The sequence below is a fragment of the Citrus clementina genome, unplaced genomic scaffold (genome assembly GCF_000493195.1).
Source record: "Citrus clementina cultivar Clemenules unplaced genomic scaffold, Citrus_clementina_v1.0 scaffold_3, whole genome shotgun sequence".
In the NCBI taxonomy this organism is placed as follows: Eukaryota; Viridiplantae; Streptophyta; class Magnoliopsida; order Sapindales; family Rutaceae; genus Citrus; species Citrus x clementina.
Genome location: NW_006262339.1, coordinates 30,028,818 through 30,045,391, shown reverse-complemented (window position 1 = coordinate 30,045,391; position 16,574 = coordinate 30,028,818). Strand labels below are relative to the sequence as shown.

General features: G+C 33.8%; 1 protein-coding gene and 1 pseudogene across 1 annotated transcript; both read right to left on the bottom strand.

The window, feature by feature from the left end:
• Positions 1 to 53: 53 nt before the first annotated feature.
• On the bottom strand, positions 54 to 4,124 carry LOC18049865 (cytochrome P450 CYP72A219). The gene is made up of 5 exons (XM_024189158.1): positions 3,772 to 4,124; positions 1,962 to 2,179; positions 1,626 to 1,870; positions 923 to 1,310; positions 54 to 836 (listed from the first exon to the last, which is right to left on the bottom strand). The coding sequence occupies exons 1-5, from the start codon at positions 4,046 to 4,048 to the stop codon at positions 411 to 413; spliced, it is 1,554 nt and encodes a 517-aa protein (XP_024044926.1). The 5' UTR covers positions 4,049 to 4,124; the 3' UTR covers positions 54 to 410.
• An 8,727-nt stretch (positions 4,125 to 12,851) lies between these two features.
• Positions 12,852 to 15,820, bottom strand: LOC112099839 (annotated as a pseudogene).
• Positions 15,821 to 16,574: the final 754 nt, after the last annotated feature.

The following is a 16,574-nucleotide window of genomic DNA, read 5'->3' as shown; positions in this document are numbered from 1 at the left end:
ATTGAATTAAAAAATATAAAAGTCAAAAAAATTAATGAATCGTCCCATATGGAAACCATCTAAACAATTACAATGTGGGATGTGATAATTAAGATTCCTTAAAAATGGATTCAACTCGCATATTGTCAATACAAAATCTATACACACCCCCACACCCACACCCACGTATATGGAAACCATCTAAACAATGACAATGTGGGATGTGATAATTATGATTCCTTAAAAATGGATTCAACTCACGTATTGTCAATACAAAAATCTAATTTGTGTGTGTGTGTGTGTGTGTGTGTGTGTATAATACACACACAAACAGCTGCTGCCCAAGCTCTGAACTTCATTACAACGGCAAGGAAATTTAGCATCATGCTAATCTTATTGATGATATACTATTTACTTGTATTATTCTCACACTACAGTTTCCGTAGAATCAAGTGGGTACCGAATTCTGGATGAAGAGTTAGAACTGCGGTCGGAGCATGAACATAGGACGGAGACAACTCGAATGAGAAATTTTGCAGAATCATTGCCAAAGCAATTTTCGCCTCAACCAGGGCGAAATTTAGTCCAATGCATATCCTAGGACCCCATGCAAATGGGAAATAAGAAACTTGATTCCTGGTCACCTTTGAAATTCCTTCAGAGAACCTCTCAGGTTTAAACTCAATGGCATCATCACCCCAAAGTTCAGGATCATGGTGAACCATGATCACTGGCAAACTGATTTGAACCCCAGCGGGTAATATCAAGTTTCCAAGTTTCGTTTCTTTATTAACAGCTCGAGCAAGCATAACTGCTGGAGGATAAAGCCTCAGTACCTCGTTGAATATCATTTGAACCTGTAAGATATGCACACAAAACGCAAATTAATAAGACCAAAATTTATCAGTATAGCATATTCAAATTCAACTGCCTTTGTACTTACAATTTTGAGGTGATTCAATCCATCATAATCTGGCTTATTATTGCCAAAAACTTGCAAAACCTCTTGTCTTGCACGTTCTTGCCAATCTTGATGCTTGCTCAAAAGCACCATTGTCCAATTAAGCAAAACAGAGGTAGTCTCTTGGCCGGCAAAGTAAAATAGCTTACACTCTTCCATCACGTCGTTGAAGCTCATTCCAACATTTTTGTTATTTCCATGTTCTTCGGTTTCTCTAAAATTGGTGTCCATCAGTATGCCTAACAAGTCATCATTTGCAGCTTCCCCTGCTTTCATTGCCTTCTCTCTGTTTTTTATGATTCCCATGAGTGCAGTACTTATTTCCTTGTCAAGTTCTTTCATTCTCTTATTTCTGTTAGTAGGCAAAAACCTACAAATAAGCATAGAAACAGTTATGAGAGAGATAATAACTAAATGACTTAATCAACCCCTAGTCTTTATTTATTTATTTATTTTGAATTATAATCTACTAATATTTAACGTCAGAAATCCACCGAACCATTTTAGATTAACACTATAATGGCACAATCTGAGTTATCTAAACCAAAATGAGTTGCGTGGATCTTATTCTCAGTAATTGCCCCCCCCCCCCCCCCCAAAAAAAAAAAAAATTAACTCCCACCATGTTAATCAAAGCGGAAATATAACTAAGCATTTATGATCTAACAAGGAAATGTACATGTACCTCCATCCTGGAATATAGACTGAACGAATAACTTGTATTGTGAGTTCAGCTAGCTCTGATTGGAGCTGGAAAATCCGTCTTCCTTCTTCATAAATACTCCCAAAAGCAGTTCGAGAAATCACATCCCCTGTCAAATTTGCAAGATAAGGCCATACATCCAACTCACATGATCCTTCGGTAGACATTAGCTTCTCCCACTCTGTAATTATGTCACTACTACTTTGGCAGAATGCTGGCAACATAAGCTGTAATGAGAGCAAGAAATCAAAATGAAAAATGAAGGGAATATGGAATTTTCCAATGAGATTTATGTAAACAGATAAAGAAATTAATAACCTTGAGCTTCTCTTGGTGGAATGCTGGGTTGATAATTTTTCTGTGTTTAGCCCACTGCTCACCCTCATAAGTAACCAAGCCAGCTGCCAGTATCCTGGCAAGTGGGTTTGAATTGATTTTTGGAAAATCATTGATCTTGGAAAATATCTCTTTTAATTGATCAGGATTCGTTATATTCACCCTTGGTGTCGGACCAAACCACATGAAAGAATTCTTACCTGCATTAGTGTTTTTAACATTATATATGCAAAAGTTAGAAGGCAGATGCTCCATTGCGCATGGCCACATTTTAAGCAGTAAAAGTTTAGTGATTTTATTCAAAACTTAGTCAAGAATAAATGCCAATTGATTTTACTTCAATCATTAAACTTCTATTCCAAATAACTAAGCCTAATACAAGGTAAGAAGTTACATTCATGGTGTGATTTCACAAGATTTTGCAAATGATGTTGAAACTACACAACGCTATTGTGCACTGTACGGGGAGTAACACCATCCACAGACCAATTTTCCCTCTGGGAATTTTACACGTGGCATAGCTCATCAACAGGTTGAGTTAGAGCAACTATCCCATCTTATCAAGAAAATTATTGGTCTCTCATAGGGGTAGACATTCGGTTGGGGGCAGTAAAAAATCAAATGATTCATAAATCTCCAAACCAATTTGTGTTTGTTTAATTCGAACTAAACTGAAAACCCAAATGCTTTAGAGAGAAAAATTAAAACTCACAAATTTAAATTGACGTGGAACTTTGAAATTTCTCCTATATATGATTTTGTATTGTTGCTTTCTTGTTTTATTTATTGTTGTGGATTTGTAATTTGTAGTGAATTTCTAAATTATGTATATTTCGTGTTGTGACTTTATTATGTTGATTTATTTGTGTTGAATTCTATTACATAGTTTATTATTCGTGGATTTATGGACTTAAAATTGTTGTTATAGTAATATTATATTATTATGTTGTTTTTTATTGAATAATTATACAAGCAAAGTTTGTATTAAAAAAAATATACAAGTAAAATTGCTTGGACTAAATAAAATCAAAACTAAACCCAATCACAAAATCGAACCGAACTAAATTAATTCGATTCAGTTCAATTCTAGCATTTGATTCGTATTCAATCCACAAATTGATTTATAATCCACAAAATGATAAATCAATTTATTTTAGTTTAGTTCGGTTTTCACCCAGAGCCGAGCTAAACTAGATAGTTCCCAATCTCTAGATACATGTAGCTTTTAGAGACAAAATTCCGAGGGGTGGCCTACCACCTCAAGCGCCACACATGTTTTGTGATTTGGCAGAGGAGTGGGTACCTCATCGGGATCCACTTGTAGTCCCACAAAGAAATGGCTGAGCATCATCGGGATCCACTTGTAGTCCACACTACCTCACCGACGTTTCTCCCATAGCATTAATGTTTAAAAACGTTTATCAGTTTATCACGATATATAACGTTTATCACAATATATAAAGTTTCTTCATAATAAACAAAGAATAACGGATAAAGCCCAAGGAAAGCTGCAACGTCGATATCCCAGACCTATAATTAGGTTTTTCTTTGTTCGAAGGAGATTAAAATTATGTTTTAACCCATAAAAATTTTCAAGAACCAACTTTTCATGTTATACTTTTCACTGATATTTATAATCAAAATCCAATTTTTAGTTTATAATTATAACTCTAACGAACCTTCTAAATTAACTTTGTAAATAATGACACCGTTCAACCAATGAGTGGATAGGCTGTTACCTACTGAAATTGGAAACAAGTAAAAGAGAATATGAGGCCGCTGACATACATACCATAATCCTTGAACAGTTTGTGAAGGAATGGAGTAACACGAACTGCAGCGTCATCATCCAAACTGAGAGGTCTGGCTTTTGCTTTCTTCAACATGATGGTACTTTCTTTCAAGTCACCAAACAGAAGCCTGTAAGAATTGCCTTTTAAACCTTGCTGTCTCAGGAATTTCTCCAGCTTCTTGGGCCTCAGCCACAACCAGTTCAGCACCATCCATGCCCATGTTACCAATGTTACAATAACAATGGTGAACGCTACGGATTTCAGAGTCAATTCCATTTCACACTCAGAAATTTTTTAAGTGTTGTGAGAAATGGGAGAGTATGTATCTTTGAGGTTGGAAGATTGGTTTAAATGACGGATAAAATCATTTTTGTCTGCATTCGTTTGATGGACCAGATACTGTCTCCAACAAGTAGTGTTAAAAGAGAACACGGGTCTATTATTTTACACAACTCAAGATTTTGTTCTAGAACCATAGAGTGTATGGTTCGGTTAATTATATTTTCTAAAAACACACTAAAATTTCATCAAAAATAAAATTATGCGTGTGGATATGTAAATAAGAATTTCTAGTAATGACATCTGTACTCTTAAAATTTATGAATTTAATATTAAACCGTGCTTTGGTTAACCATCGTTCAATTGTAGGTAGATGAAAAAGTTTAACAGGAAAATAGCCAGGATCGAAACCGAGTTGGGGTACATTCAAAATCGAATATGATCAGGGATACAACTGTTTGTGTGATAAGTTCTCATTTGACGAGTATTGTTGTGGGTCTTACAACTGTCAAATGGGTGTTTGTTACGTACGCAATCGTACTCCATAAGGTGTGTGAGTCAGGATGGCAAATTTTAGGTCCGGGTCCGGGTTTGGTCTTTCCGGTTGTAGACCCGAATGTCAATTCATCTTCCCAGGTCCGGATAGTAACCGTATAGTTTAAGTTTGGGTCCGGTGCGGTTTCAATCCAGAAACATCCAGGTTTTAAACCCGGATATTTTTTAACTTAAAATCTCTTATTTGCTTTGAAAAAAACTTTAACAAACTTTACTCACTGTAAGGAATGACGATGAGCGTTGGATCACTCAACCAAAGCTTCTCAAAGCCACAGTCGTGTAAGGGAAAAGAAAAAAAAAAAAACACTTTCAAAATCCCATTTTTAGCCTTTACTTGTTTTGCAATTGCCTTGTATGACACTCCCATCAAATCACAATCCACTACCCATTTCAATAACCAGAACCCAAAGAGAATGAAATCACGTTCTTGGGCCAACTTCTCGAAAATATCATTGTTGAAACTGTTCATGAGACACCCATGGCCTTGCTGAAGATACCGATATCGGGATAATGGTTATATACTGCATCACAGCCGCAATCGCCCTCAAGCCGCTGATGATGATGGTGCCGTTTTCAACCCGTATCACAGTCATCGGCCGCGGAGGTGGTTAAGCATGTTGATTTGAGTTGGGCTTTTGGCGGTAAAGATGAGGAACACAGCACGATTCATGGTGATTTGATGAGGAAATTTTTGGCTTTAAGGCTTTGGCGGCCGCGACTTTGAGAGTAGAGATGGCAAAACCCCGGGCCGGGTCCGGGTATTGCCATGACCGGACCCTGCTCGGATGCAACCAGTCCGGGTTCGGGTCCGGGCCGGGTTTTAATCCGGGTACTCGAATTTTATATTTTTTAATATTTTATGTGTATATATTTTTTATTTTTTAGTAATTTTATAAGTTTTAAATTTATTTCAATAAAATTTGACATGAAAATATAAACTTTAAGTGTTTAAAACTTTATATATGTATAATAAATAAGTCAAATAAATATAAAATATTTAAAATAATATATATTTTATAATTTTTTTAATAAAATCCGGATTCTGGGTTTATCAAGTGATGCCCAAGACCGACCCGGCTTCATACCCGAGCCGGGTAATACCCGGCCCGCAATGCCCGGGTACGGTCCGGGTCCGGACCGGGCGGGTATTTTTGCCACCTCTATTTGAGAGTGAAACTAGGGCACAGTTAAATTCTTTTTCTTTGATGTTTCTATTTATATTAAAAAAATTAATATTAAAATAAAGATATTCAGCATTGGGATCCGGATTTACGAGTTCACACAAACTCAGAACTGGACCCGAATACATCCGGATATTGGATTTAAATTTTTCTTATATGGGTTGAATCCGGCCCGGATTATCCGGATTCGTCCGGGTCTGATAATTACCATCCCTATGTGTGACTGCACACTCTTAATTAGTACTTTATTTAAAATATAATATAATTTAAAATTTTATATAGTAATATATAACATGACAATACTAATATTCATTAATAATAAATTTACTCATTACAATTGCCCTTGTTGAAGGCTTTTCGATGGGATGTAATATGTTGAAAATAACGTGAAACAACTTCATTATTAATATAATCAAAAGCATATTTTTCAATGCATACAATTAAGTTATCACTTAATTTATTCTCTAAATTAAATTATTCTCTAAAATCTTTTTATGATAGTAAATATGTTCATATAATGTGACGCAAAGAGTTAACATGAATACATGATAAAACTAGGGATTTTCTAGATAAAAGGTCAATTGGAATAATTGAAAATTAGAATTGACTAGAGTTAGAATTTAGGGATCAATATTAAAAAACTAAATAATTGTAGGAAAGTGCCTTTCATTTATGGGAACTACAATGAAATCCACGTATGGCTGCATACGCATTGCTCTGATCAACTATTCTACTACCACTATAACAAATAAATAAATAAAGTACCTTTCATTCAAAGCACTAAAAAAAGGACGAGAAATGTAAAAAGTGTAAAATGAATCTCTTTTGTTTTATCTACAGTCTTTTGTCTTGATTTAACTTTCATAATGTTTAAATAGTTAATTAAATTATTTAAAATTAGATATTTAAACTAGGAGCAACATAAAATCTTTAAAATTGTTTGGGACACTTTCATAATTTTTTATTTTTGCTAGATCACTTAAATAATAAAATAAAATACATTTTTAAAATAATTAAAAAAAATTCAAAAACTAGCTGGGGCATGTGTCCAAATTGGTCCCATGCTGGATTTGTCCATAATTTAACTTGAAATTTTTAGTCAAATGGTGAATTTTTATACTCTCACTTTAGTAAGGGCATGGGTTTAAGTTCTCACGTTAAGGACTCGATTATTCCTCTTCCAATTAAAAATGAGTAGAAATATCTCCTTTATTGTTGTTGATAAAGTAAATATTTCTCTAATTAGTGAGGAAAGAATTCGAGCAGTGTCATAATAAATTTGATTTAAGGTAGTGCTAGTACATTTTTAACTGTAAGTATAGTATTATAACAGCTTCAAAATTTTTAATGTCAAGCTTCCAAGCTTCATTTCTTTTCGAATAGCTCGACTAGTATAGCTGCTGAGGGATAAAGTTTGGGCATCAATATCTCACATCACTTATATAGTGTGGTATTTTCAAATATCAATATCTCACATTACTTAGACAAGAGAGTATAAGTTGGTTTATATATAGAAACCAAATATAGTGTGGTAACAAGGTCATAAAGAGAATGCCCAATAACTCATGTGCAGGGGGCCCCACCTCCCCCACGGAGCTATCGTGCATGTGCACCAGCTTAGCCATCTTTTAATTTTTGCCCTTTTTATTTTATTTATTTTAATTCGAATTAGATTGAGAATTTGATTTCTAATCAAATTATGGTTCAATCAAATCCTTTTATATGTAAAATTCAGATTTAATGCAGAAGAAGGGGCTAGGGCTTGCATTTATTCAAAGAGCTAAATATAGCACACTATGGTCATCCAAAAACTTGTTCTCTTGTCCTTTGTTTTCCTTTTCTTCGTTGTTGTATGTTTTGTTGTTCTAGACTATCATGTTGAAGTGCAACATCGAGATTAAATCACTTTCATCACTTCCTCTTGCACTGAGATATTGCATGTTGAGATGCACATTTTGATCTTAAGGAAAATGTTATCGTACGCCTTTACTCTTTGCTATTTTTCATCCACATTTCACAATTTTTTTGTCCTAAAATTCCAACAATCTTAAGATCAAATATGAGTGATATTCAACCACAAAATTTGTCTTCATTAGTTGTTGGACATGATGCTCCCTCAGCCTCTGGACTTATTGTTCCCACTGCCGATCTTCTAGCAGTTGCTTCCACTATAATCACTAGGAAAAAAAAACTTGCCAAATACCTCCAAGATTGAATTGTTCAATGGCAAAAATTTTAAGCACTGGCAAGTAAAGCTCTTTGATGTATTAGATGTTCATGACCTGACTGACTATCTACAGTCATCACCACTAAAAGAGGGCACTGAAGATAATGACAAGAAACTCCAGAATTAGAATATTTGTAACAAGGTCTACAAGTACACAATATTGAACACTCTTGCTAGTTCTACCTTCGATGTTTACTATTAATATAAGAATGCGTTTGAGATATGGGCACTACTTAAGAAAAAAATGGTTAAAAATGTTAGAACTCAACAATATTAAAACCTCAAAGCATAAGAAGAAGCAAGTGAGTCTTGAAAATGCTATTATATATATTAAGATTGAAGAGAAGAACATAATTAGAGATGCATTCGATAAAGTAAAGGAATTTTATTCCAATCCAAATCTAATAGAGAACACTCCTCAACCTAATAAAAAGCAGAACAATCTTAATAATAAACACCTTAATAACTCCAAAAGGCTCATTGCTAAGAAGAAAGGTCATTGTTTTGTTTGTCGAAAAAGTAGGTATTATGCTAATCAATGCAAGCATAAAGCTATGAGAAATGAAGATAGCAAAAAACCTCCTAAAGCCTATGATTGAAGGAAAAGGAGATGACATCATTGCTGCTGTAGTTGTCTCTGATGTGAACATGGTAAATAGAAGAAAAGATTGGGTGATTGTTTCTGGAGCTACTAGACATATATATAACAATAAACACTCTTTCTTTGACTAAATCTAGTGCGGGAGGGAGAGCAAGTTATTTAAGTTGGTGATTCTCGATCTACTTCAATCCCAAGCAAAGGTAAAATTCTTCTCAAGCTTACATCTTGGAAAAACCTCTCATTGAGTAATGTACTCCATGTTCCTGAGATTAGATACAATCTATTATTTGTTTTTATGCGGGCAAAACTAGGTTCAAAGTCTCCTTTGAGGGTGATAAAATTGTAATGACAAAAAGGGTATTGTTCTAGAGAACTCTTGAAACTTTATGTATCCAATATTATAATAAATGAAAAGGCTTCTTCTTCTGCTTGTGTAGTTGACTTTATTGATTTTGGCATAGGAGACTTAGTCATATGAATTTTTCTTATATTAATAAAATGAGAGAACTTGGTTTACAGTCTAATTTGAGCTTATCTAATGACAAATGCAAGGTGTGTGTTGAAGCCAAATCCACTAAGAAGACATGTAGATAAGTTCAATATAGAGAAACCGAACTTCTCAATTTAATTCACAGTGACCTTGATGATTTGAAACAATCTATGATCAGAAGAGACAAAATGTATTATATTACTTTTATTGATGAGTTTTTGAGATATACAAAATTATATCTATTAAGAAATAAAAATAAAGCAGGTGAAAATTTCTTAGTCTATAAAAGTGAAGTTGAAGATCAATTTAATAAGACAATTAAAAGATCAAGAACTAATAAAGGAGGTGAATATGATTCAAGCATGTTAAATGTTTATTGTGAGAATCATTGTATCATCCATGAAGTGATACCTCCCTATTCACTTGAATATAATGGTATAGCTAAAAGGTAAAACAAAACTTTGAAAAACATGGTAAATGCCATGATAATAAGTTATGGGGCACTGCTGAATTTGTGGGAGGAAGTTATGTTATCTGCTTGTCATATTCAAAACAAAATACCTTATAAGGAAATAGGTAAGACACCCTATGAATTATGAAAAGGCTATAAGCATAACTTATCACACCTTAAAATATGGGGGTGTCTAGCCGAAGTTCTTAAAATGGATCCCAAAAGAATAAGATTAGGACAAAAAACTATCAACTGTATGTTTATAGAGTATGCCCACAAGAGTGTTGCCTATAGGTTCTTGGTGTTACAAGATTAAGGTATCTCATTTGAGGCTAATACCATCATTGAATCCAAGAATGCTAAGTTCTTTGAATCTATTTTTCTTAAAAAACTAGCATGGAGAAACAACTATCCTATACTGAATCAACAATTAATTCTTCTGAAAGTTCAAATGTGGAACTAAGAAAATGCATCAGGATGATTTCTATATCTTTCTTGCGGAAAATGATCCTCAGACTTTCACAAAAACTATGATTTCTCGAGATGCACTATAGTGGAAAGAAGCTATCAACAATGAACTAAATTCTATAATGAGCAATCGTGTATGAGAATTAGTTGACATACCTCTAGGTATAAAACCTATTGGGTGCAAGTGAATTTTCAAAAAGAAATTAAAAGTTGATGGATATATTGATAAATATAAAGCAAGATTGATGGCCAAGGGATTCATATAGAAGAAAGATATAGATTATTTTGACACATATGCTCCTGTAACTCGGATTGCATCTATTAGAGTTTTGATTGCTCTTACATCAATTCATATTCTACATGTGCGTCAAATAAATGTTAAAATTGTCTTTCTCAATGCAAACTTAGATGAGGAGTTTCTATCTAGATCAACCTGAAGGTTGTTAGGTTCTAGCATAAAGTGTGCAAGTTGGTTATGCCTCTATATGGCTTAAAACAAGTACCGAAACAATGGCATGAGACATTTGATCAAGTATTATTGTCCAATGGATATACGATTAATGATTTAGACAAAAGTATATGTTCTAAATCTATAAACACTTATGTTTTTCTCATCATATGTCTCTATATTGATGACATGCTTATTTTAAGTTCTAATGTTGGAACTATTAATGAGATTAAGGAGATGCTTGAATCTAATTTTGATATGAAAGATATGATAGAGGAAAATGTTATTTTAAGCATCAAAATTATAAAAGTTTGTGATGGTCTCATGTTATTGCAAGAACATTATGTTGAAAAACTGTTAACAAGATTTAAGTATTATGATTGCAAAACAATGTCCCTTCCACGTATGATAATAATACCCACATAAAGAAGAATACCTAACATAGTGTTGATCAAGTGATGTATGCCCAAATAATTGGTAACCTAATGTACTTGATGAATTGTAGAAAACCTGACGACTATCACTTGACTACAGTAGCTAGAATTGCTAGATATTTAAGAGGAACCATTGATTATAGGCTTAAATATGGTAGATCTCCATAAGTACTTGAAGTGTATAGTGATGCAAATTGGATCTCTGATCAAATAAGCTCAAATCCACTAGGTTATATTTTCATGCTTGATAAAGGTGCAGTATCTTAGAAATCATCCAAGCAAACATGTATAGCTTGCTCTACCATGGAATTCAAGCTAATTGCTTTAGAGAAAATATGTTTTGAGGCTGAGTGGTTGCGAAACCTTTTGGAAAATCTTCCCATGTTTGCTCACCATCCTACTACTACGCCAATCCATTGTGATTGTCAAGTTGCTACTGTAAGAGCTATAAGTGACATATATAATAAGAAGAGTATACACATTATGAGACATCGTATCGTTAAGTAGCTATTGGAATCAAATATTATGAGCCTAAATTTTGTAAGGACAAAGTTGAATTTGACCAATCCTCTACCAAAAACACTAAACAAGAGTTAAGTAGAGATCACATCAAGGGAGATGGGACTACTGTCTAGATCAAAAGACAAGAGTGATGGTAACTCTACCTGTGTGATTGGAGATCCCATGAAGAACGTTTAATAAGTTACTTGTTGTTTTGTAACACTATCAATATTATGTAATCTTATATTTATTATCAATATTATGTAATCTTATTTTTATTCTATAAATATTTTCTTTATTTGTAAATCCTCCCTAGAACAAGATAATGTTTATCGCAGTGATTTAGGTTAAGCAATTGAGCTTTTAATAAACTTCATAACTCACTTTTTATATATGATGGTGTGTCAAAACTGCATGACATACTTGATGGAGGTTCACCTATGTTAGTGTAGAATTGGGTAAGTTCCTATGAGAGTTAAACATGCTTCTCTAGAGTGCTCATGAAAACAAGGGCACATGGCTACTAAAGTGCCAAATCGCAAAACAACAAAACATTGAGAGAGTTTAATATGAGCTTCTAGTCCTCTGTCTTACAAAAAAAAAGAGAATATTGGTTTATAGAAATTATCAGTTTCACCAAGTTCCTATGAGACATGGTTAGGTATTCAATGGCTAGTTCATTGGCCAAAAGGCACCAGTTCATATGCATTAAACTCTATGGACTATGATGAAGTCGAAAGAAATTGAGTATTTTGAAATATGTGGAGGATTGTTAAAGATTGAGTTGGTATTTTAAAATACCAATATCCCACATTACTTAAATAAGAGAGTATAAGTTGATTTTTATATAGAAACCAAATAAAGTGCAGTAACATGCCTATGAAGAGGAGGCCCATTTGCATGAAACCAAGCCCATGAGAAGAGCTCATTCCATGACTCTATTAATTGGTCGCTCATACCCAATAACTCACTCGCAAGGGGGACCCTCTCCCCCCCATGGGGTTTCATGTATATGTGAGGGCTTGGCCATCTATTATGTTTTTGTCCTTTGTTTTAATTTTATTTATTTTAATTCGAATTAGATTGAGAATTCAATTCCTAATCGAATTAGGATTTAATAAATATAATTATAATTCCAATTTAGAGAGGAAAAATGGGTTAGGGCTTGTATCTATTTAAAGAGCCAAATAGATCACACTATGGTCATCCGAAAACTTACTCTCTTGCTCTATGTTTTCCTTTCTTTCGTCATTATACATTTTGTTGTTCTAGATTATCATGTTCAAGTGCAACATCACAATAGTAGAAATTGTATAGTGGAGATCAAACTACTTTTGTTAGCCCTTCTTGCACCGAGATATTGCATCTTGAGGCATCTTAAGGACAGTGCTATCGCCCACCTTAAATGTTTGTTGTTTTCATCCAAATTTCATTGTTTTTCATCCTAAAATTCTGATTGCTCGGCCTGTATAACTACTGGGGGATAAAGCGTGGGTACCTTGTAGAATATCATTTGAACGTGTAAGATATGCACACAAAACGCAAATTAATACGACCAAAATTTATCAACTATAGTAAAGCATATTTCAACTCAATTTCATTTGTACTTACAATTTTGAGGTGATTCAATCCATCATAATCACTCTTATTATTGCCAAAAACTTGCAAAACCTCTTTTCTTGCACGTTATTGTTGTTATGTAAATTTTATTGAACTCGCAAGTGCACGAATCTATTGTAGAATATATCAATGGTGATGAGCGTCGATCCCACGAGAAGGTGGATTTTAATTGTGTATAGAGTTAATTTTCTAAGTGGGTGATTGGATTTGTGGTAGAAGTGATTTAGATTATTTCAAATTAAAATGGAGAGAATAAATTGAAGTAAAATCTGTTAAAATGAAATGCTTGGGTATCTGGATCTGCATCAACATGCACTATGGGCTTAATATTCTTTATTAGTGCCAATTAAATCATGAGGGGGGTTTCCACTCCTTATAAACCACACTCTAATTAATATGGTGTTAATGACTTATCGTGCCAAATAGTAATAACACTACACTTGGGAGCCAGTTATACCAGTGCGGTATCTAGACAAGATTATTACTATCTGTCGACAAAAAGTCAAAAAGAAAAATTAAATTTACCAAAAAAAAAACCAGGGAACATATTGAGACTTCACCTTCAACCCAAGCTTGAAAGAAAATTAGTTACTCATAATTAAATTAGGGGTAAAATGAAATTTATTAAAATATATATAAAATACAAGATAAATAATGAATTACAGAAAATGGAGCTCAAAAATGAATTCAAGGGTCTAGAATTAGGGGGGAGAACTCCCATTTTATAGATACAATGAGTAAATTATGGCCATCAAATTAAAAAAATTTAGATGCTAAGGATTGCGCCACGTGGCAAGTTCTGATTGGATAGAACACCTCATCAGGGCTGTTATTCTGTGTATATGCATGTACCGTATGCACGTTTTTTTCTCCACTAACATACTACCACGTCACCGGTCAACACCACATCAATATTTTAGCCAATAGGATCGTGACATATCATCGGTCAACGCCAATTCATCAGTCACCGCCACATAAGCAGTTAATGCCACATCACTCGTCCAATCGATACTGTCACATCATCGGTCTGTGCCACATCATTGGTCAATGCCACGTCATCGGTCAATGACATGTCATCATACCGTATATGTGAACAACGTCGTGAATAGTATCATGTATAGTACCGTACATATGAACAGTAATATTTATCCTTGTATGCTCCTCCTAAGGCTTTTGACTGTCCTGACTCCAAAATTGCTATATGTTTTGCTCTCTAATCTTTCGTTAATTGTGAAATGACCATGCTGCCCCTAAAATACATAAAATACTTCATTAAAATAAAACACACATAATTAAATCACAAGGGACTTAATTATAGAAAAGTAAGGATGTTAGTGAGACTTGAAGTGTAAAATGACGATTTTCTCCTTTATTAATATACATTTTCTAACACTCAACACTTGTCAATCTTGATGCTTGCTCAATAGCAACATTGTCCAATTAAGCAAAACAGAGGTAGTCTCTTGGCCAGCAAAGTAAAATAGCTTGCACTTTTCGATCACATCGTTAAAGCTTATTCCAACATTTTTGTTGTTTCCAAGTTCTTCAATTTCTCTAAAATTGGTCTCCATCAGTATGCCAAGTCATCATTTCCAGCTTCCTCTGCTTTCATTGCCTTCTATCTGTTTTTTGTGATTCCCATCAGTGAAGCTCGTATTTGCTTGTCAATTTCCTTCATTCTCTTATTTCTCTCTGAAGGTACATGCCTGCCCATAAGAAATAAGAACAATAGAAAATACAAGAACGTATTGAATGCACTAATCAAGTCCTACTTATCGATTTCAACAATATGATTAACATCTTAGATTAAATATATGATGACATGGATCGAAGTAATAAGCCCAGGATGGTCCAAACCTACTTCCATAATATTTGAAGAAAATCAACTCCTACATTGCTAATTGCTCCCAGAAGCCGTCCTAGGAAGCACATCACTAGTTAATTTTGCAAGAGAAGGCCGTACACCCAACTCACATGATCCTCCTTTAGACGTCAGGTTCTCCCACTTTGTAATTATTTCACTACAACTTTGGTAGAACGCAGGCAACATAAGTTGAAACGAAACAGAAAGAAATTAAAATGAAGACATTTATGTAAACAAATGAAGAAATCAATTAATAACCTAGAGCTTCTCTTGGTGGACCTAGTTGATAAGATTTCTATATTAACCCACTTGTCACCTCATGGCTAACCAATGCAAGTGCCAATAATCTGGCAAGTGGATCTGAATTGATTTTTTGAAAATCATTGATCTTGGTAGATATCTCTTTGATTTGATCGGGCTTCACAATATTCAACCTTCGTGTCGGACCGAACCACATAAATGAATTATTGCCTGCATCAATTTTTAAGCTCTGGTTATTTTGCTCGTGGCATAACTTACCACAGCTTGAGTTACACCCATTAGCCCATGATATCAAGAAAATTATTGGTCTCGCAAACAACATAGCTTAAATGTTTCAACACCATACATATTTTCTTCATTAATAAAAATAAAATTACGTTTTAACCCATAAAAATATTCAAGAATTATCTTGATGTGTATGATCTCTACTAACTACATTTATAACGAGAAGTCTATTTGGATTTCTTCTACTTATATCAGCTCTACAATTGTGCAAACTGAATTAGTTTGATTAATAATGGCACAATCCAGTCGAGATATTATCGTCTAAACTTTCTTTCAAGTCACCAAACAGAAGCCTGCAAGAATTGCCTTTGAAACCTTTGCTGTCTCAGGAATTTCTCCAGCTTCTTGGGCCCCTCAGCCACACCCAGTTCAGCACTCTCCATGCCCAGTTCCCACTGTTACGATAACAATGGTCAGGTCTATGGATTTCAGGGGCAATTCCATTTCACACACAGAGATTTTTGAAGTGTTCAAAGAAATGAGACTTGCCTACGTGGTAGATTAGTTGAAAGTGAATTAAAAACATATTTTCGTTTGCATATGTTTAATGGCTTTTCTTTGTTTCGAATCTTCCTGTACCATTATATTGTCTCCAGCTAATGGTACACGTGTCAATATCAATCATGCATGTGGTGATCTTTGTGGACTTGTCACTCATTGACTGTCTTCTATAGAACTAGAGAATGTAAGTTCGGTTAATTATTTGAAAAAAAAAAAATTGTTTACCCCTAATACATTAATTATTCTCAAAATATCCTCAAACTATAATAAACATTAATCAATCCACAATTACTATTAAGAAGGTAAAAAAAGAAAAAAGAAATCATCTATTGTTCCCATTTGATCGTATTTTTTGAATGATCATTAGGGTAAATTAAGGTTTACGATAATTTAGAGATAACTGAAGTTAACAAAAAATAAATAAAATAAAACTCATCTAAATAAATTATGCATGGTGGGCCTATTTGCGCTTGAAAAAATACTCAAAATATACTATTATTTATGTATACTCATTTACTTATTTTATAAAAAAGGTGGGGCTATTTGCACTCTTAACATTACTATGAATATTCTTATTTTAATAAATTATTTTATTACAAAAACACCTATTATATGAATTACTAATATGGAATCTCT